The following is a 14,978-nucleotide window of genomic DNA, read 5'->3' on the forward strand; positions in this document are numbered from 1 at the left end:
GGATATCAACTAAAGACATATAACTCATTTGTTTCTCTTTATCCTTATGATACATATTTGTGTCATCGAATAGATGTGAATTAAATTCAAGATACCCACAAACAAATGAAGTTTTCCTCCCATACGTAATTTTAGGCAAAAGAAAATTTTTTCAATATTATTGAAATTGTTTTTTTTTTTTTGTTTTTTGTTGGCTCAAGAAGTAAAATCGGGAGATTGGTCTATTTGGGGGCTATACTAAAACATGGACCGATAATCACCATTTTCAGCACAACCCTTTATGGTTCTAAAATACCTCTAGATTTCTAATTTCAGGCCAATTGAATAAAAACTACGGTCCATACAAGCCCAAAAAATAAAATCGGGAGATCGGTCTATATGGGGGCTATATCAAAACATGGACCGATAATCACCATTTTCGGCACACCTCTTTATGGTTCTAAAATACCTCTAGATTTCTAATTTCATGCCAATTGAATAAAAACTACGGTTCATACCAGCCCAAGAAATAAAATCGGTCTATATGGGGGCTATACCAAAACATGGACCGATACAAGCCATTTTCGGCACACGTAGTTGTGGTCCTAAAATACCTCTGGATTTCTAATCTCAGGCAAATTAAATAAAAACTACACTCAAAAAAAAGTGAACTCTCTATTTCACTAAAGCCAATTTAACTTTATTTTAGTTCATGGAATTATTATGTTTGGAGAAAGTTTCATTTACTCTAATAATTTTTTGCGTACGTTAGTTAATTGAACTAAAAAACGGGAAAAAATTATCCTCAAATTAAGCAAAATGATTTACTAAATTCGCGCTTCCCACAAAATAGTTCATTTTTTCTTTAAATTTGTAAATTTTACCAAAAATGCGTTCATCATGAACTTCGTATATCACTAAAGACATTCTTGCATTTTTTAACTCCAAGTTTTTCCTTCAAACTACAAAATTTTCTTTGACAATTGAAAAAAATTAATTATGCCTAATAAATTTTCTTGCATTTGTCGAAAAATATTTACTTATTTTTGTGATATCGGCGACATGTCAGCGTTTGCAATACTGTTTAGTTAAAATTTTCTAAAAATATTCAAAATTTTCTAAAATTAACCAAAAATTATCTTCCTGGTGGGTTCACTGTTTTTTCAGTGTACGGTTCCTAAAAGCCCAAGAAGTAAAATCGGGAGATCGGGCTATATGGGAGCTATACTAAAACATGGACCGATACACGCCATTTTCGGCACACGTAGTTGTGATCTTAAAATACCTCTGGATTACTAATCTCAGCCAAATTAAATAAAAACTACGGTTCCTAAAAGCCCAGGAAATAAAATCGGGAGATCGGGCTATATGGGAGCTATACTAAAACAAGGACCGATAATCACCATTTACGGCACACCTCTTTACGGTTCTAAAATACCTCTAGATTTCTAATTTCAGGCCAATTGAATAAAAACTACGGTTCATACAAGCCCAAGAAATAAAATCGGGAGATCGGTCTATATGGGGGCTATATCAAAACACGGACCGATACACGCCATTTTCGGCACACGTATTTGTGGTCCTAAAATACCTCTAGATTTCCAATCTCAGGCAAATTGAATAAAAACTACGGTTTCTAAAAGCCCAAGAAGTAAAATCGGGAGATCGGGCTATATGGGAGCTATATCGAAACATAAACCTATACTCACCATTTGCGGTACATATCTTTAGGGTTCTAAAATAATTTTAGATTACACATTTCAGGCAAATTGGATAAAAACTACGGTTACTATAAGCCCAAGAATCCAAATTGGTAGGTCGCTTTATATGGGGACTATATCAAAACATGGACCGATATAGCCCATCTTCCAACTTGACCTGCCTGCAGACAAAATACGAGTTTGTGCAAAATGTCAGCACGATAGCTTCATTATTGAAGACTGTAGCGTGATTACAACAGGCAGACAGACGGACATGGTTATATCGTCTTAGAATTTCTCCCTGATCAAGAATATATACTTTATATAGTCGGAAATCGATATTTTGATGTGTTACAAACGAAATGACAAACTTATTATACCCCCATCAGCATTCTACGGTGGTGGGTATAAAAAATAGGAGATGAATTTCAACGTTTTATATTAAAGATGTAATATGTAGTCAATTGCTTTTACATGGCTAATTATACCCTTCACCACTACTGTGGTACAGGGTATAATAAGTTTGTGCATTTGTATGTAACGCCAAGAAGGAAATGTCTGAGACCCATGTTTAGTATACCGATCGTCTTACAATTAAATTCTGAGTCGATTTAGCGATGTCCGTCCGTCTGTCTGTCTGTCTGTCCGTCTGTCTGTCTGTTGATGTATTTTTGTGTGCAAAGTACAGCTCGCAGTTTTAGTCCGATTGTCCTAAATTTGGTATATGGTCCTGTTTCGGCTCAAAGACGATCCCTATTGATTTTGGAAAAAATCGGTTCAGATTTAGATATAGCTGCCATATATATTTTTCACCGATCTGGTCATAATTGGCGTGTATATCAACCGATCTTCCTCAAATTCCGTACATCCGAATATTTTATGAGTCTCGAAAAACTTGCAAAATATCAGCCAAATCGGATCAGATTTAGATATAGCTCCCATATATAGCTTTCGCCCGATTTACACTCATTTGCCCACAGAGGTCAATTTTTTGCTCCGATTTAGTTGAAATTTTGCACAGGTAGTAGAATTAGTATTATAGCTATGCGTGTTGAATTTGGTTGAAATCGGTTCAGATTTAGATATAGCTCCCATATATAGCTTTCGCCCGATTTACACTCAAATGACCACAGAGGCCAATTTTTTCTCCGATTTAGTTGAAATTTTGCACAGGGAGTATAATTATCATTGTAGCTATGCGTGCCAAATTTGGTTGAAATCGGTTCAGATTTAGATATAGCTCCAATATATATGTTTTTCTGATTTCGACAAAAATGGTCAAAATACCAACATTTTCCTTGTAAAATCGCCACTGCTTACTCGAAAAGTTGTAAAAATGACTCCAATTTTCCTAAACTTCTAATTCATATATATCGAGCGATAAATCATAAATAAACTTTTGCGAAGTTTCCTTAAAATTGCTTCATATTTAAATGTTTCCCATATTTTTTTTACTAACATTGTGTTCCACCCTAGTGCATTAGCCGACTTAAATTTTGAGTCTGTAGATTTTGTAGAAGCCTATCAAATTCTGTCCATATCGAGTGATATTTAAATGTATGTATTTGGGACAAACCTTTATATATAGCCCCCAACACATTTGACGGATGTGATATGGTATCGAAAATTTGGATCTACAAAGTGGTGCAGGGTATAATATAGTCGGCCCCGCCCGACTTTAGACTTTCCTTACTTGTTTTACTAACATTATGTTCCACGCTAGTGCATTAGCCGACTTAAACTTTGAGTCTATAGATTTTGCAGAAGTCTATCAAATTCTGTCCAAATCGAGTGATATTTAAATGTGTGTATTTGGGACAAACCTTTATATATAGCCCCAACACATTTGACGGATGTGATATGGTATCAACAATTTAGATCTACAAACTGGTGCAGGGTATAATATAGTCGGCACCGCCCGACTTTAGACTTTCCTTACTTGTTTTTGAATAATTTTTCATAAATATTTGCACATTTTTATTATGAGATCTCTTCCTTTTGTTTTTTATTTGCAGAAATACACTGGCAAATGTACATGCAATGCGTCTGATATCCTAGAGGCAATCAAGGAGAATGATTTACTGCGCGAAACAATACGTGGACCACCAGGACTACCCGGTAAAGAGGGTAAAACCGGAGCTCCAGGACGTACGGTAAGAACAATTTATGTACATTAATTAATAATGAGCAGCATATTCTTATATTTCTGACACTTATGTATATTTTTTGGTAATCAAATTTTTGACATTCTTTCACTAGAGGGAACAAAACGAAATAGATAAGTGAATTTATTGTATAAAATGAATTAATTAATAGGAAATTCTCACTTATAAGACCAATGTTTTATTGCTGGGACACCATCTACTCTGTTTTGATTTTAACCTTTTTCAAAATATAATCGATACATTTCTAATCAAAGGCTTTGCTTTATAGTTGATTTGATTTTTCCAATTCCCTAAAAAACAAACAAATTCAAGTATAGCTCGTTACAAAAATAATTGGCATATAAAGTTGAAATAATTGGTTTTAAATTCCATATTCCCTTCCTCTTTCAGATTACTGCCGACAAGGTAATGAGATTTTTTTTTTTTTTAACTGTATCATTTCATTTAACTATCGCCCCCTTAACTGTATGCCTAACCAAGCGTTATTAACTTTCCTAAATTTCCAATTGGTTTTATGCGTGTGACTAACATAAATTAACAGCTAATATTGCACTATGAAATTTTATTTCATTTGTGAAATTCTAACACGGAGTGGGTTAAAGGATACGGAATTTTTAATTAAGGGAAATTCTATCACTTACGTTAGGTTAGTTGAGGTTCACTTAGACTATTTAGTCTATTGTGGTACTACAGGTGGTACACAGAAAAAAACATGGTAATCAGTTGCATGGCTTGATCAAAATCTCATCTCTCATCTCATCTCATATCTCAACTTATGTTACTTTATCAAAAATCCACACAGAAAAAAATATAGTCGTGAGGTCAAAGATTTCATGTCTTTAAAATACGAATGCAAATTTTGCTTAGCCTAGAAGACGCATTTCTCTAATACAAAGTGTTTTCCTTGTCCAAAAGTCGATAAACTTTTCAATGAAGTCATATTGTCCTTATAATTAAGTGATGTGACTTAAAAATGGGTATCATAACATGAAAGAAAAAATGTTTGGGCTAAGGTCAACTTGAATTTAATAATTCAGAAAAATTCTTTAAATTTAGTGAAATTGTGTTTAAATTTGTTGTCTTTTTGCATCTTGACTACAAAGCAAAAAATCGTTCACAAATAGGACATGTTTTTCAACACTTTATTTTAAAGAAGTTTTTTACTTGAAACATAGCATAATTTCTACAGGAAGTCGAGTCTTAATTTGGAAAATAAAGTTGCCGTTAACTCGTTTTTAAAGGACTTTGATAGCATATGAAGAAAAAAAGCTGAAACAGCGAAGAATTAAAATTTGCTTCCTAGAAGCAAGTACACAAAACCCAAATTTAAAAGAGAATTGTATTTTAAAAGTATCCTTACTTGTATTCTCCGCTTCTTTGGCTCGGAATCAATACCAATATTGTTAATATAAAGACAAAATCTTTGGAACCTGGCATGTTTTTTTTTTCAGTGCAGAGAAATAAGTCCTACATGGTATATTCTGGGATTTGCCTTAAACTTTGCTTTTTTGTTTGAGGGAGTTATTTCATAAAACCCTTCTTTCATGTTAACAATTTTAAGACTATTACACCACAGCACTATGGGTCCAATAAGAGGGATTTGATGAATAAAATCAACGCAAGCACTCCGGGCTCTGAAATTTTGTACACGTACCAATGGGGATGGGAGTTAAAGATTTTTGACTTATCCGCCCACTACCACGCTCATTTGCTAATAGAGAGTGTATCTCAAACTTACCATTTACCAAACTAAATATAACAATATTTAGAAATATTGGAAATGGGTCAAAATCTCGATTATAACTGATGCAAGCAATTCCACTCCAACTTGATCATTACCTTGGGGTCTAGCATTTAAGTAATTTTAATGGTGTATTAATAATTCCTACTGGATAAATCCAATTTCTTATACCCACATTTTAGGTAAAATTTTTATCACCAAAAATTGGCAAGACTATGTTGAAATGGGAATATACTTGCCAAAAGTTTTCGGTCCAGAGAAAACAATATTGCGACAAAAATGTTCCATGTTTCCGATCCAAAAATAACATTTTGCTCTTGAAATATGTTTGATTCGTATATACTCAACTACAGTGAAACTTCCGTATGGTGGACACCCACGATCACCTAAATTTGGTCCACATTTATGAGATTCCATTTATAAGAGGTTGATTTTATTGTGTAATATAGCAATCGTCCCAGGCCAACCGGACACCTCCACATTTGGTAGTTATCCGGTTTTCCGAGTGCCCAAGTTTGAGAGGTTTCACTGTTTATTTAAATCTGTATTTAAATCCTAGATATGTTTAATATGCGAATCTGTGTGATTTAGCACATGTTGTAATGGAACATCTTTCAACGGATCAGATACAATAAGGCACTCCCGATGTCATTATACCCTGCGCCATACTGTGGAACAGTATATTATAAGATAGTCCATATGTTTGCAACACCCAGGAGGAAACGAAATATGTACATATATATAAATATGGGGTCAGGTTCGGCCCCTAAGTCCATCTAGTCATGTCCGTCCGTCCATCCGTCTGTCTGCTAACACATTTTAGTGATCAAAGTCTAGGTTGCAATTTGAAGGATTTGAGATGGTCTAGAAAATGTAGATCTACTAAGTGGTGCTGGGTATAATATAGTCGGGCCCGTCCGATTTTAGACTTTCCTTACTTGTTTAAAATTAAGTTTATAACTTAAAAATTTTTTACGAGTACAATCTCTAAAGCACTTTGCTGAACTATAAATTCAAGAAAAAAGAAAAATAAGGAAAGCTAAATTCGACTGGGGTCGAATATATTATACACTGCACCAATTTATAGATCTAAATTTTCGATACCATCTCAAATCCTTCAAATTTGTTGGGTGCTATATTCAAAGCTCCGAATGGTGGACACCCACGATCGTCTACATTTTGTCAACATTTGGAAGGTGTCCAGTTATAATGTGTTAATATAGCAATCGTCCCCTGGCAACTGTCCACATTTGGGACAGAGTGTCCAAGTTTGAGAGGTTTCACTGTACATACGTTTAATTCTGAACTGATTTGGACAAAATATTTTAGAATTCTTAGAAAATCTCTAGACTTCATATTTATATCGGCTAATGCCCTAGGGCGGAGCACAATGTTAGTAAAAACCAGTAAGGAAAGTCTAAAGTCGGGCGGGGCCGACTATATTATACCCTGCACCACTTTGTAGATCTAAATTTTCAATACCATATCCCATCCGTCAACTGTGTTGGGGGCTATATATAAAGGTTTGTCCCAAATACATAAATTTAAATATCACTCGATCTGGAAGAATTTGATAGAATTCTACAAAATCTATAGACTCAAAATTAAAGTCGGCTAATGCACTAGGGTGGAACACAATGTTAGTAAAAAAAAAAATATGGGAAACGTTTAAATCTGAAGCAATTTTAAGGAAACTTCAAAAAAGTTTATATATGATTTATCGCTCGATATATATGTATTAGAAGTTTAGGAAAATTAGAGTCATTTTTACAACCTTTCGACTAAGCAGTGGCGATTTTACAAGGAAAATGTTGGTATTTTGACCATTTTTGTCGAAATCAGAAAAACATATATATGGGAGCTATATCTAAATCTGAACCGATTTCAACCAAATTTGGCACGCATAGCAACAATGCTTATTCTCCTCCCTGTGCAAAATTTCAACTAAATCGGAGTTAAAAATTGGCCTCTACGGTCATATGAGTGTAAATCGGGCGAAAGCTATATATGGGAGATATATCCAAATCTGAACCGATTTCAAACAAATTTAGCACGCATAGTAACAATGCTAATTCTACTCCCTGTGCAAAATTTCAACTAAATCGGAGTTAAAAATTGGCCTCTGTGGTCATATGAGTGTAAATCGGGCGAAAGGTATATATGGGAGATATATCTAAATCTGAACCGATTTCAACCAAATTTGGCACGCATAGTTACAATGCTAATTCTACTCCCTGTGCAAAATTTCAACTAAATCGGAGTTAAAAATTGGCCTCTGTGGTCATATGAGTGTAAATCGGGCGAAAGCTATATATGGGAGCTATATCTAAATCTGAACCGATTTTGCTGATATTTTGCAAGTTTTTCGAGACTCATAAAATATTCGGATGTACGGAATTTGAGGAAGATCGGTTGATATACACGCCAATTATGACCAGATCGGTGAAAAATATATATGGCAGCTATATCTAAATCTGAACCGATTTTTTCCAAAATCAATAGGGATCGTCTTTGAGCCGAAACAGGACCCTATACCAAATTTTAGGACAATCGGACTACAACTGCGAGCTTTACTTTGCACACAAAAATACATCAACAGACAGGCAGACAGACAGACAGACAGACGGACAGACAGACAGACCGACATCGCTAAATCGACTCAGAATTTAATTCTAAGCCGATCCGTATACTAAAAGGTTGGTCTATGATTACTCCTTCTTGGCGTTACATACAAATGCACAAACTTATTATACCCTGTACCACAGTAGTGGTGAATGGTATAAATATGGGAAATATTGAAATCTAAATCAATTTTTATTCAATTTTGCAGATTTTAGAGGTATAGGAAAATTTTATTAATTTTTACAAGCGTTTGTTTTTGCAGTGGCGTTTTTACAATGAAAATATGGGTATTTTGTCGTTATTTGATTTAATTGGAGGAACATATATATGGGGACTTTGTCTAAATTTGAGCCGGTTTTGACCAAATTTGGTACATATTGCTAAAATGTTACCCGTACTCTCTATGAAAAAATTCAAGTTAATCGGAGTGAAATTATGACCTTCGATGGGCATACGAGTCTAAATCGGGTGAAGGGTATATAGGGAGCTATATCTCAATTTGAGCCGATTTCAACCAAATTTGGCTTGCATAGTAAGAATGTTAATTCTATTCCTTGTGCAACATTTTACGTAAATCGGAGTACAACTGTGGCCTCCGTGGTCCTATGAGTGTAAATCGGGCGAACCGATTTCTTTCAAAGTCAATAAGGCATAAATTTGCACCAAAGTTGAAGTCGATTGGGCTAAAATTGCGACCTAGACTTTGATCACAAAAATGTGTTCCCAAACGCACGGACGTACGGTCAGATGGGCATGGCTAGGTCAACTCAGGGCCCGACCCTGAGCATTATTGCCAAAGACACCATATGCCTATTCTGTATCCTTATGGTTGTTGCAAACATATGCACTAACTTATAATACCATGTTCTACAATGAAACAACGAAACAGGTTGCCATACTTTTTACCATTCGGATTCGTTTTTGGTAATGTGTTGTCAACTCTCTTTTATCACCAAATTTAAAATTTATACAAGTTCAAAATTGATGTTATGCGTGAGATTTCGTTCACTGGGCCCATAGTGCACTGCTCGTAATCCCCTATCATAGCGCATCAAGGAATGACCAGGGGAAACTGGCATTATTTGTATGCACTACTACGAGTATGTGATGTTGTCTTGAACACCATTCATATTGAGAGTATTTACTATAATCTCTTTCTCTCAACCCAATACACCTTTTGAGCAGCTCTCTTCCCTCTAATCTCTATTGCTTTAAGTGTAGTAGAGTGTTGTGATGCGTTTTGCTCACAATATATGTGATGTTTATATGTATGTATATAGATCGCAGTATGCAGTTACATATTGAACCTAGGGATTTATGCAAACTAGAATGTATATTTGAATATTCTTGTTTTCTCTTGTACGTGCATTAAGCTGATGTTTCTTTATATACAAAACATTATAATATTAAACGTCAACAAGTACATGTTTGAGTAAAATGTAAATATATATGCATATATGTAGTTATGAGTTAAAACAAGTATATACGGCCGGAAGTTCGGCCAGGCCGAATCATATGTACCCTCCACCATGGATTGCGTAGAAACTTCTAAGAAAGACTGTCATCCACAATCGAATAACTTGGGTTGTGGTATCTTAAAACTTCTTAACATCGTTTTCTAAATTGTGAGTTAGTCCATACGTGGTATATATTAGACAAAAAAGTTATGTACAGTTAAGTTTATAAAAAATTACGAATCGATATGGACTTTTTGCTCGGTACGTAGAGAGCCAGAATTGAAATATGGGGGTCCCTTATATGGGGGCTATATACAATTAGGAACTTGATATGGATTTTTGTATGATTGGGGATCGATTTATCCGAAGGCTATATATAACTATAGACCGATATGGACCTAGTTAGACATGGTTGTTAACGGCACAATATACAAAATTTCAACTGACTCGGATGAAATTTGCTCCTCCAAGAGGCTCCGAAACCAAATCTCGGGATCGGTTTAAATGGGGGCTATATATGATTATGGACTGATATGGACCACTTTTGGCATGGTTGTTAAATATCATATACTACCACACGTACCAAATTTCAACCAGATCGGATGAATTTTGCTTCTCCAAAAGGTTCCAGAGGTCAAATCTGGGGATCGGTTTATATGGGGGCTATATATAATTATGGACTGATATGAACCAATTCCTGCATGGTTGTTGGATACCATATACTAACATCACGTACCAAATTTTAACCGAATCGGATGAATTTTGCTGTTCCAAGGGGCTCCGGAGGTCAAATCTGGAGATCGGTTTATATGGGTCCTATATATAATTATGGACCGATTTCGACCAATTTTTGCATGGGTGTTTGAGGCCATATATTAACACCACGTACCAAACTTGAACTGAATCAGATGAATTTTGGTCTTCAAAGAGGTTCCGGAGATCAAATCTGGTGATCGGTTTATATGGGGTCTATATATAATTATGGACCGATGTGGACCAATTTTTGCATGGTTGTTAGAAACTATATACCAACACCATGTACCAAATTTCTGCCGGATCGAATGAAATTTGCTTCTCTTAGAGGCTCCGCAAGCCAAATCTGGGGATCGGTTATATGGGGGCTATATAAATATAATTGTGGACCGATGTGTGCACCAATTTTCGCATGGTTGTTGGAGACCATATACTAACACCATGTACCAAATTTCAGCCGGATCGAATGGAATTTGCTTCTCTTAGAGGGTCTGCAAGCCAAATTTGGGGAACCTTTTATATGGGGGCTATACGTAAAAGTGGACCGATATGGCCCATTTGCAATACCATCCGACCTACATCAATAACAACTAATTGTGCCAAGTTTCAAGTCGATAACTTGTTTCGTTCGGAAGTTAGCGTGATTTCAACAGACGGACGGACGGACGGACATGCTCAGATCGACTCAGAATTTCACCACGACCCAGAATATATATATTTTATGGGGTCTTAGAGCAATATTTCGGTGTGTTGCAAACGGAATGACAAAGTTAATATACCCCCATCCTATGGTGGAGGGTATAAAAACACACTGTTGATTGGATAAAATCGCCTTAAAATTAACTTAGATATTGCATCTTTGAATGAAAGATGAAAAATCTTAACAAATAGACTAATACTTATTTTGAGTATATTGTATCTTTGGTTTAAATTTTTATACCCACCACCATAGAATGGTGATAGGGGTATAATAAGTTTGTCATTCCGTCTGTAACACATCGAAATATCGATTTCCGACTATATAAAGTATATATATTCTTGATCAGGGAGAAATTCTAAGACGATATAACCATGTCCGTCAGTCTATCTGGCTGTCTGTTGTAATCACGCAACAGTCTTCAATAATGAGGCAATCGTGCTGAAATTTTGCACAAACTCGTCTTTTGTCTGCAGACAGGTCAAGATCGACGATGGGCTTTATCGATCCAGATTTTGATATAGTCCCCATATAAACCGACCTCCCGATTTGGGATCTTGGGCTTATAGAAATCGTAGTTTTTATTCAATTTGCCTCAAATTAGATATATAGAGATATTTTAGGACCAGAAAGTGGTGTCCCAAAAATGGTGAGTATCGGTCCATATTTTGTTATAGCCCCCATATAGACCGATCTTCCGATTTTATTTCTTGGGCTTATAGAAACCGTAGTTTTTATCCAATTTGCCTGAAATGGGAAATCTAAAGGTATTTTCAGACCATCAAGAGGTGTGCTAAAAATTTTGAGTATCGGCCCATGTTTTCGTATAGCCCCCATATAGACCGATTTCCCGATTTTACTTCTTGTGCTTATAGAAATCGTTGCTTTCATCCAATTTGCCTGAAATTGGAAATCTAGAGGCATTTTCGTATCATAAAGAGGTGTGCCGAAAACTGTGAGTATCGGTCCATGTTTTAGTATAGTCCCGATAAGAACGATCTTCCGATTTAAATCCTTAGGTTTCTAGAAACCGTAGTGATTATTCGATTTGCCTGTAATTGTAAATATTCTGGTATTTTAGGATCACAAAAAGGGGTCGGTCCATTTGGTAAGGCCTCCATATAGACCGATTTCACTTCTTGGAACTATAGAAAGCGTACTGATCATGAAAATTGCTTGAAACTCAATGCAAAATTTCCAGATTTTACTTCTCGGGTGAAAATCTACAGATTTAAGATTTCAAATCAAGACGTTATTTTATTATTTTCTTGCACACTTACAAAAGATGTTAATGATTCCTCTAAAAATCAAACAAAAATGGTTCTTATAAATCCAGAATCTGATATAGTCTTCACAGGTAAAAACTTTAAATTTAACTTTGGGAAGTGTACTGGTTGAACTGCTCTGCTTGATCTGTCAACAACCCCCGTGAAATTTGAAAGGAAATCCTAATATTTGATTCATGGTTGTGGGTATGTATGATTCGGCCCGGCCGAACTTACTGCTGTATATACTTGTTTTTAATTAAAAACCCATTTTCGCTTTGAAATTGCTGCTAGAAATTGGACTTTGAACTGGTATTTATTTGTAAATAGAGACCATTGTTGATACCGCAAAATTTTGGAATCAATACCAAAATCCAGAAGGGTTTGGGAAGGGAAAAAAGATGAAAAACATCTTCTCTTGTTGAACTTTTTCGGAACCAATATCAAACTCCAAAAGAGATTGGGAAGGGAAGAAAGATGAAAAACATCTCCTATTGTTGAACTTTGTAGTCCGGATATAAAAAGTCAACTAATTTAAAAACGATTTCGTAAATTTGGAAGAATTTTTCAGAATTATTAAAGCCATGTTGACCTCTGTCTAACAAATTTTTTAACTGAATTCGAGTCAAGAGTACCCTATCTCATTTATTTTAGTTTAATATTTCATACAACTCATGCTTTTCTCTTTAATCTGATTAAAATATATGAGATAGAGGGTCATTCTCTTATACCTGCATAAGTCCATCACGAAATGAATGGTAATCATGCATAAAATTTTTTGCTTAGTACGTGCATAGATTTAAATTGTATGCCCTCACTGCACTTACCTATAATGATAATGCTAAAGTCCAACCACCTACATACGTCCAACTACAGCAATCTAAACTGTGGGCGAACGTGGTGTCCGGCGTCCGGGTGATGTTATCATCATATGTAAATTTCACAAATGTGAGCAAATTACACCTAAGTAGGGATAAAGTTTTGAGTTGTACATAATTATGTAGCATGAATTTTGGGGTTATAATATTAACCTAAGGACTTAAAATGTAGTAGTAGGCAAATAACATTCATGATTTAACTAAAGACCCAGAGAACATATGTAATGGCATAGTCTTCTCAGGTCTAATGAATGCAGCAGATGAAATGCAATGAGATTTTCTTCATTGCATCCCAGAAATTCAGGAATGATAAATATAGACTCCTATATCACCCTATTGGTGTACGTAAACCTACGCAACAAAAGGTTATTATTAAAATGATTTTTGACTTTTCTCAAAATTTTAAAATTTCTACATATCTTGGATTATGATTCATCAGTCCATCGATTCAAATACTTACGCATGAACTAGGTATAAAATGCTTACAACTTATCGGACTGATTTTTATATACAACCTCACTATAATTTCTAACTCGCTCGTCTGGCAGTTGAGAGATTTATTTCAGTCACAGTTCACTTTATTGCTTACAAACTTACAAAAGCATTTTGATCTATTGTATTCAGAAATTAAGTTATTCATGGTGGACTTAAAGTGTGATATTTAAATCGCTTTATAAAGGGAGATTTTTTAAAAGCTATAGAAATTTCTTAAAAAAATGTAAAATTCAGAAAAATAAATAAAATCTTTGTTTAAATCTATATTGCGGTCCAATTAATTTAATATTTGAAGATTATTTGATGCAACTGTTGACTGTTACGATTTGCATCATGTTTGAAGAAGTACGGCTCAATGATGCCAACAGCTCATAAAGCTCACCAAATCTCCCAAAATGAGCTTTGTCGATAAAAAACAAAATTTTGCTAAAAAGCGCGCTTTAAACTTTTTTTAACAGAACACGAATTTTGATAATAAAATGCAATTATTTACAAGCATTGGTCGTGTGTCAGACGATTCGTGGTTAAATTATGTTATCATCTCAACACCTTCAAATTTGTTGGGAGTTATTATCAAGGTTTATATTCCCATATAAAAATATTTATATCTGAAACGATTTGGAGACAATTTTTGTACTTCTACAAAATCGCTAGAATTGAAAATTAAATCGGCTAACACCCTGGAATGAAAAACAATGTTAGTGAAAAAATATGGGGAATATAAAGCTAGAGCAATTTTGATGCAATTATACAAAAGAGCATTTATGATTTATCGGGCGATACATATGTATTCGAGATATAGGATATATATTGAAAATGGGTCTAAAATATGAAACATTCTACCATATTTTCCCTACTCTGGTGTATATGGGAGCTATATCCAAATATGAACCGATTTTGACCAAATTTGACATGCATAGTTAGAATAATAATCCTGCTATCTCAGCAAAAAAAGTAAATTGGAGAATAATTTTGGCCTCCGTGGTCATATGGGTGTAAATCGGGCGAAAGATATATGTGGGAGCTATATCAAAATCTGAACCGATTTGAACCAAATTTGGCACGCTTAACGTCACTATTAAGCGTACTCCTTGTGCAAAATTTGAAGCAAATAAGGGTAAACCTCTTGCTTTTGAGGCCATATGAGTCTAAATCGGGCGAAAGATATATATGGAAGCTATATCTAAATCTGAACTGATTTTAACCAAATTTAGCACACTGAACGA

At 34.9% G+C, this 14,978-nt stretch overlaps 1 protein-coding gene across 6 annotated transcripts in view; it reads left to right on the plus strand.

Moving 5' to 3' along the window:
* The window catches only part of Mp (collagen XV/XVIII-type protein multiplexin), a 1,363,033-nt gene that overhangs the window by 823,907 nt on the left and 524,148 nt on the right, over positions 1-14,978 (plus strand). For 4 of the 6 annotated variants that reach the window (XM_075303610.1, XM_075303611.1, XM_075303612.1 and 1 more), the window contains 2 exons: positions 3,695-3,832; positions 4,235-4,249. In XM_075303610.1, the coding sequence (XP_075159725.1) occupies positions 3,695-3,832; positions 4,235-4,249 (153 nt within the window). The remainder of the gene's footprint in view (positions 1-3,694; positions 3,833-4,234; positions 4,250-14,978) is intronic. The other 2 variants (XM_075303614.1, XM_075303616.1) reach the window with 1 other exon arrangement.

This window comes from Haematobia irritans, chromosome 4 (assembly GCF_050003625.1).
Source record: "Haematobia irritans isolate KBUSLIRL chromosome 4, ASM5000362v1, whole genome shotgun sequence".
Classification (NCBI taxonomy): domain Eukaryota; kingdom Metazoa; phylum Arthropoda; class Insecta; order Diptera; family Muscidae; genus Haematobia; species Haematobia irritans.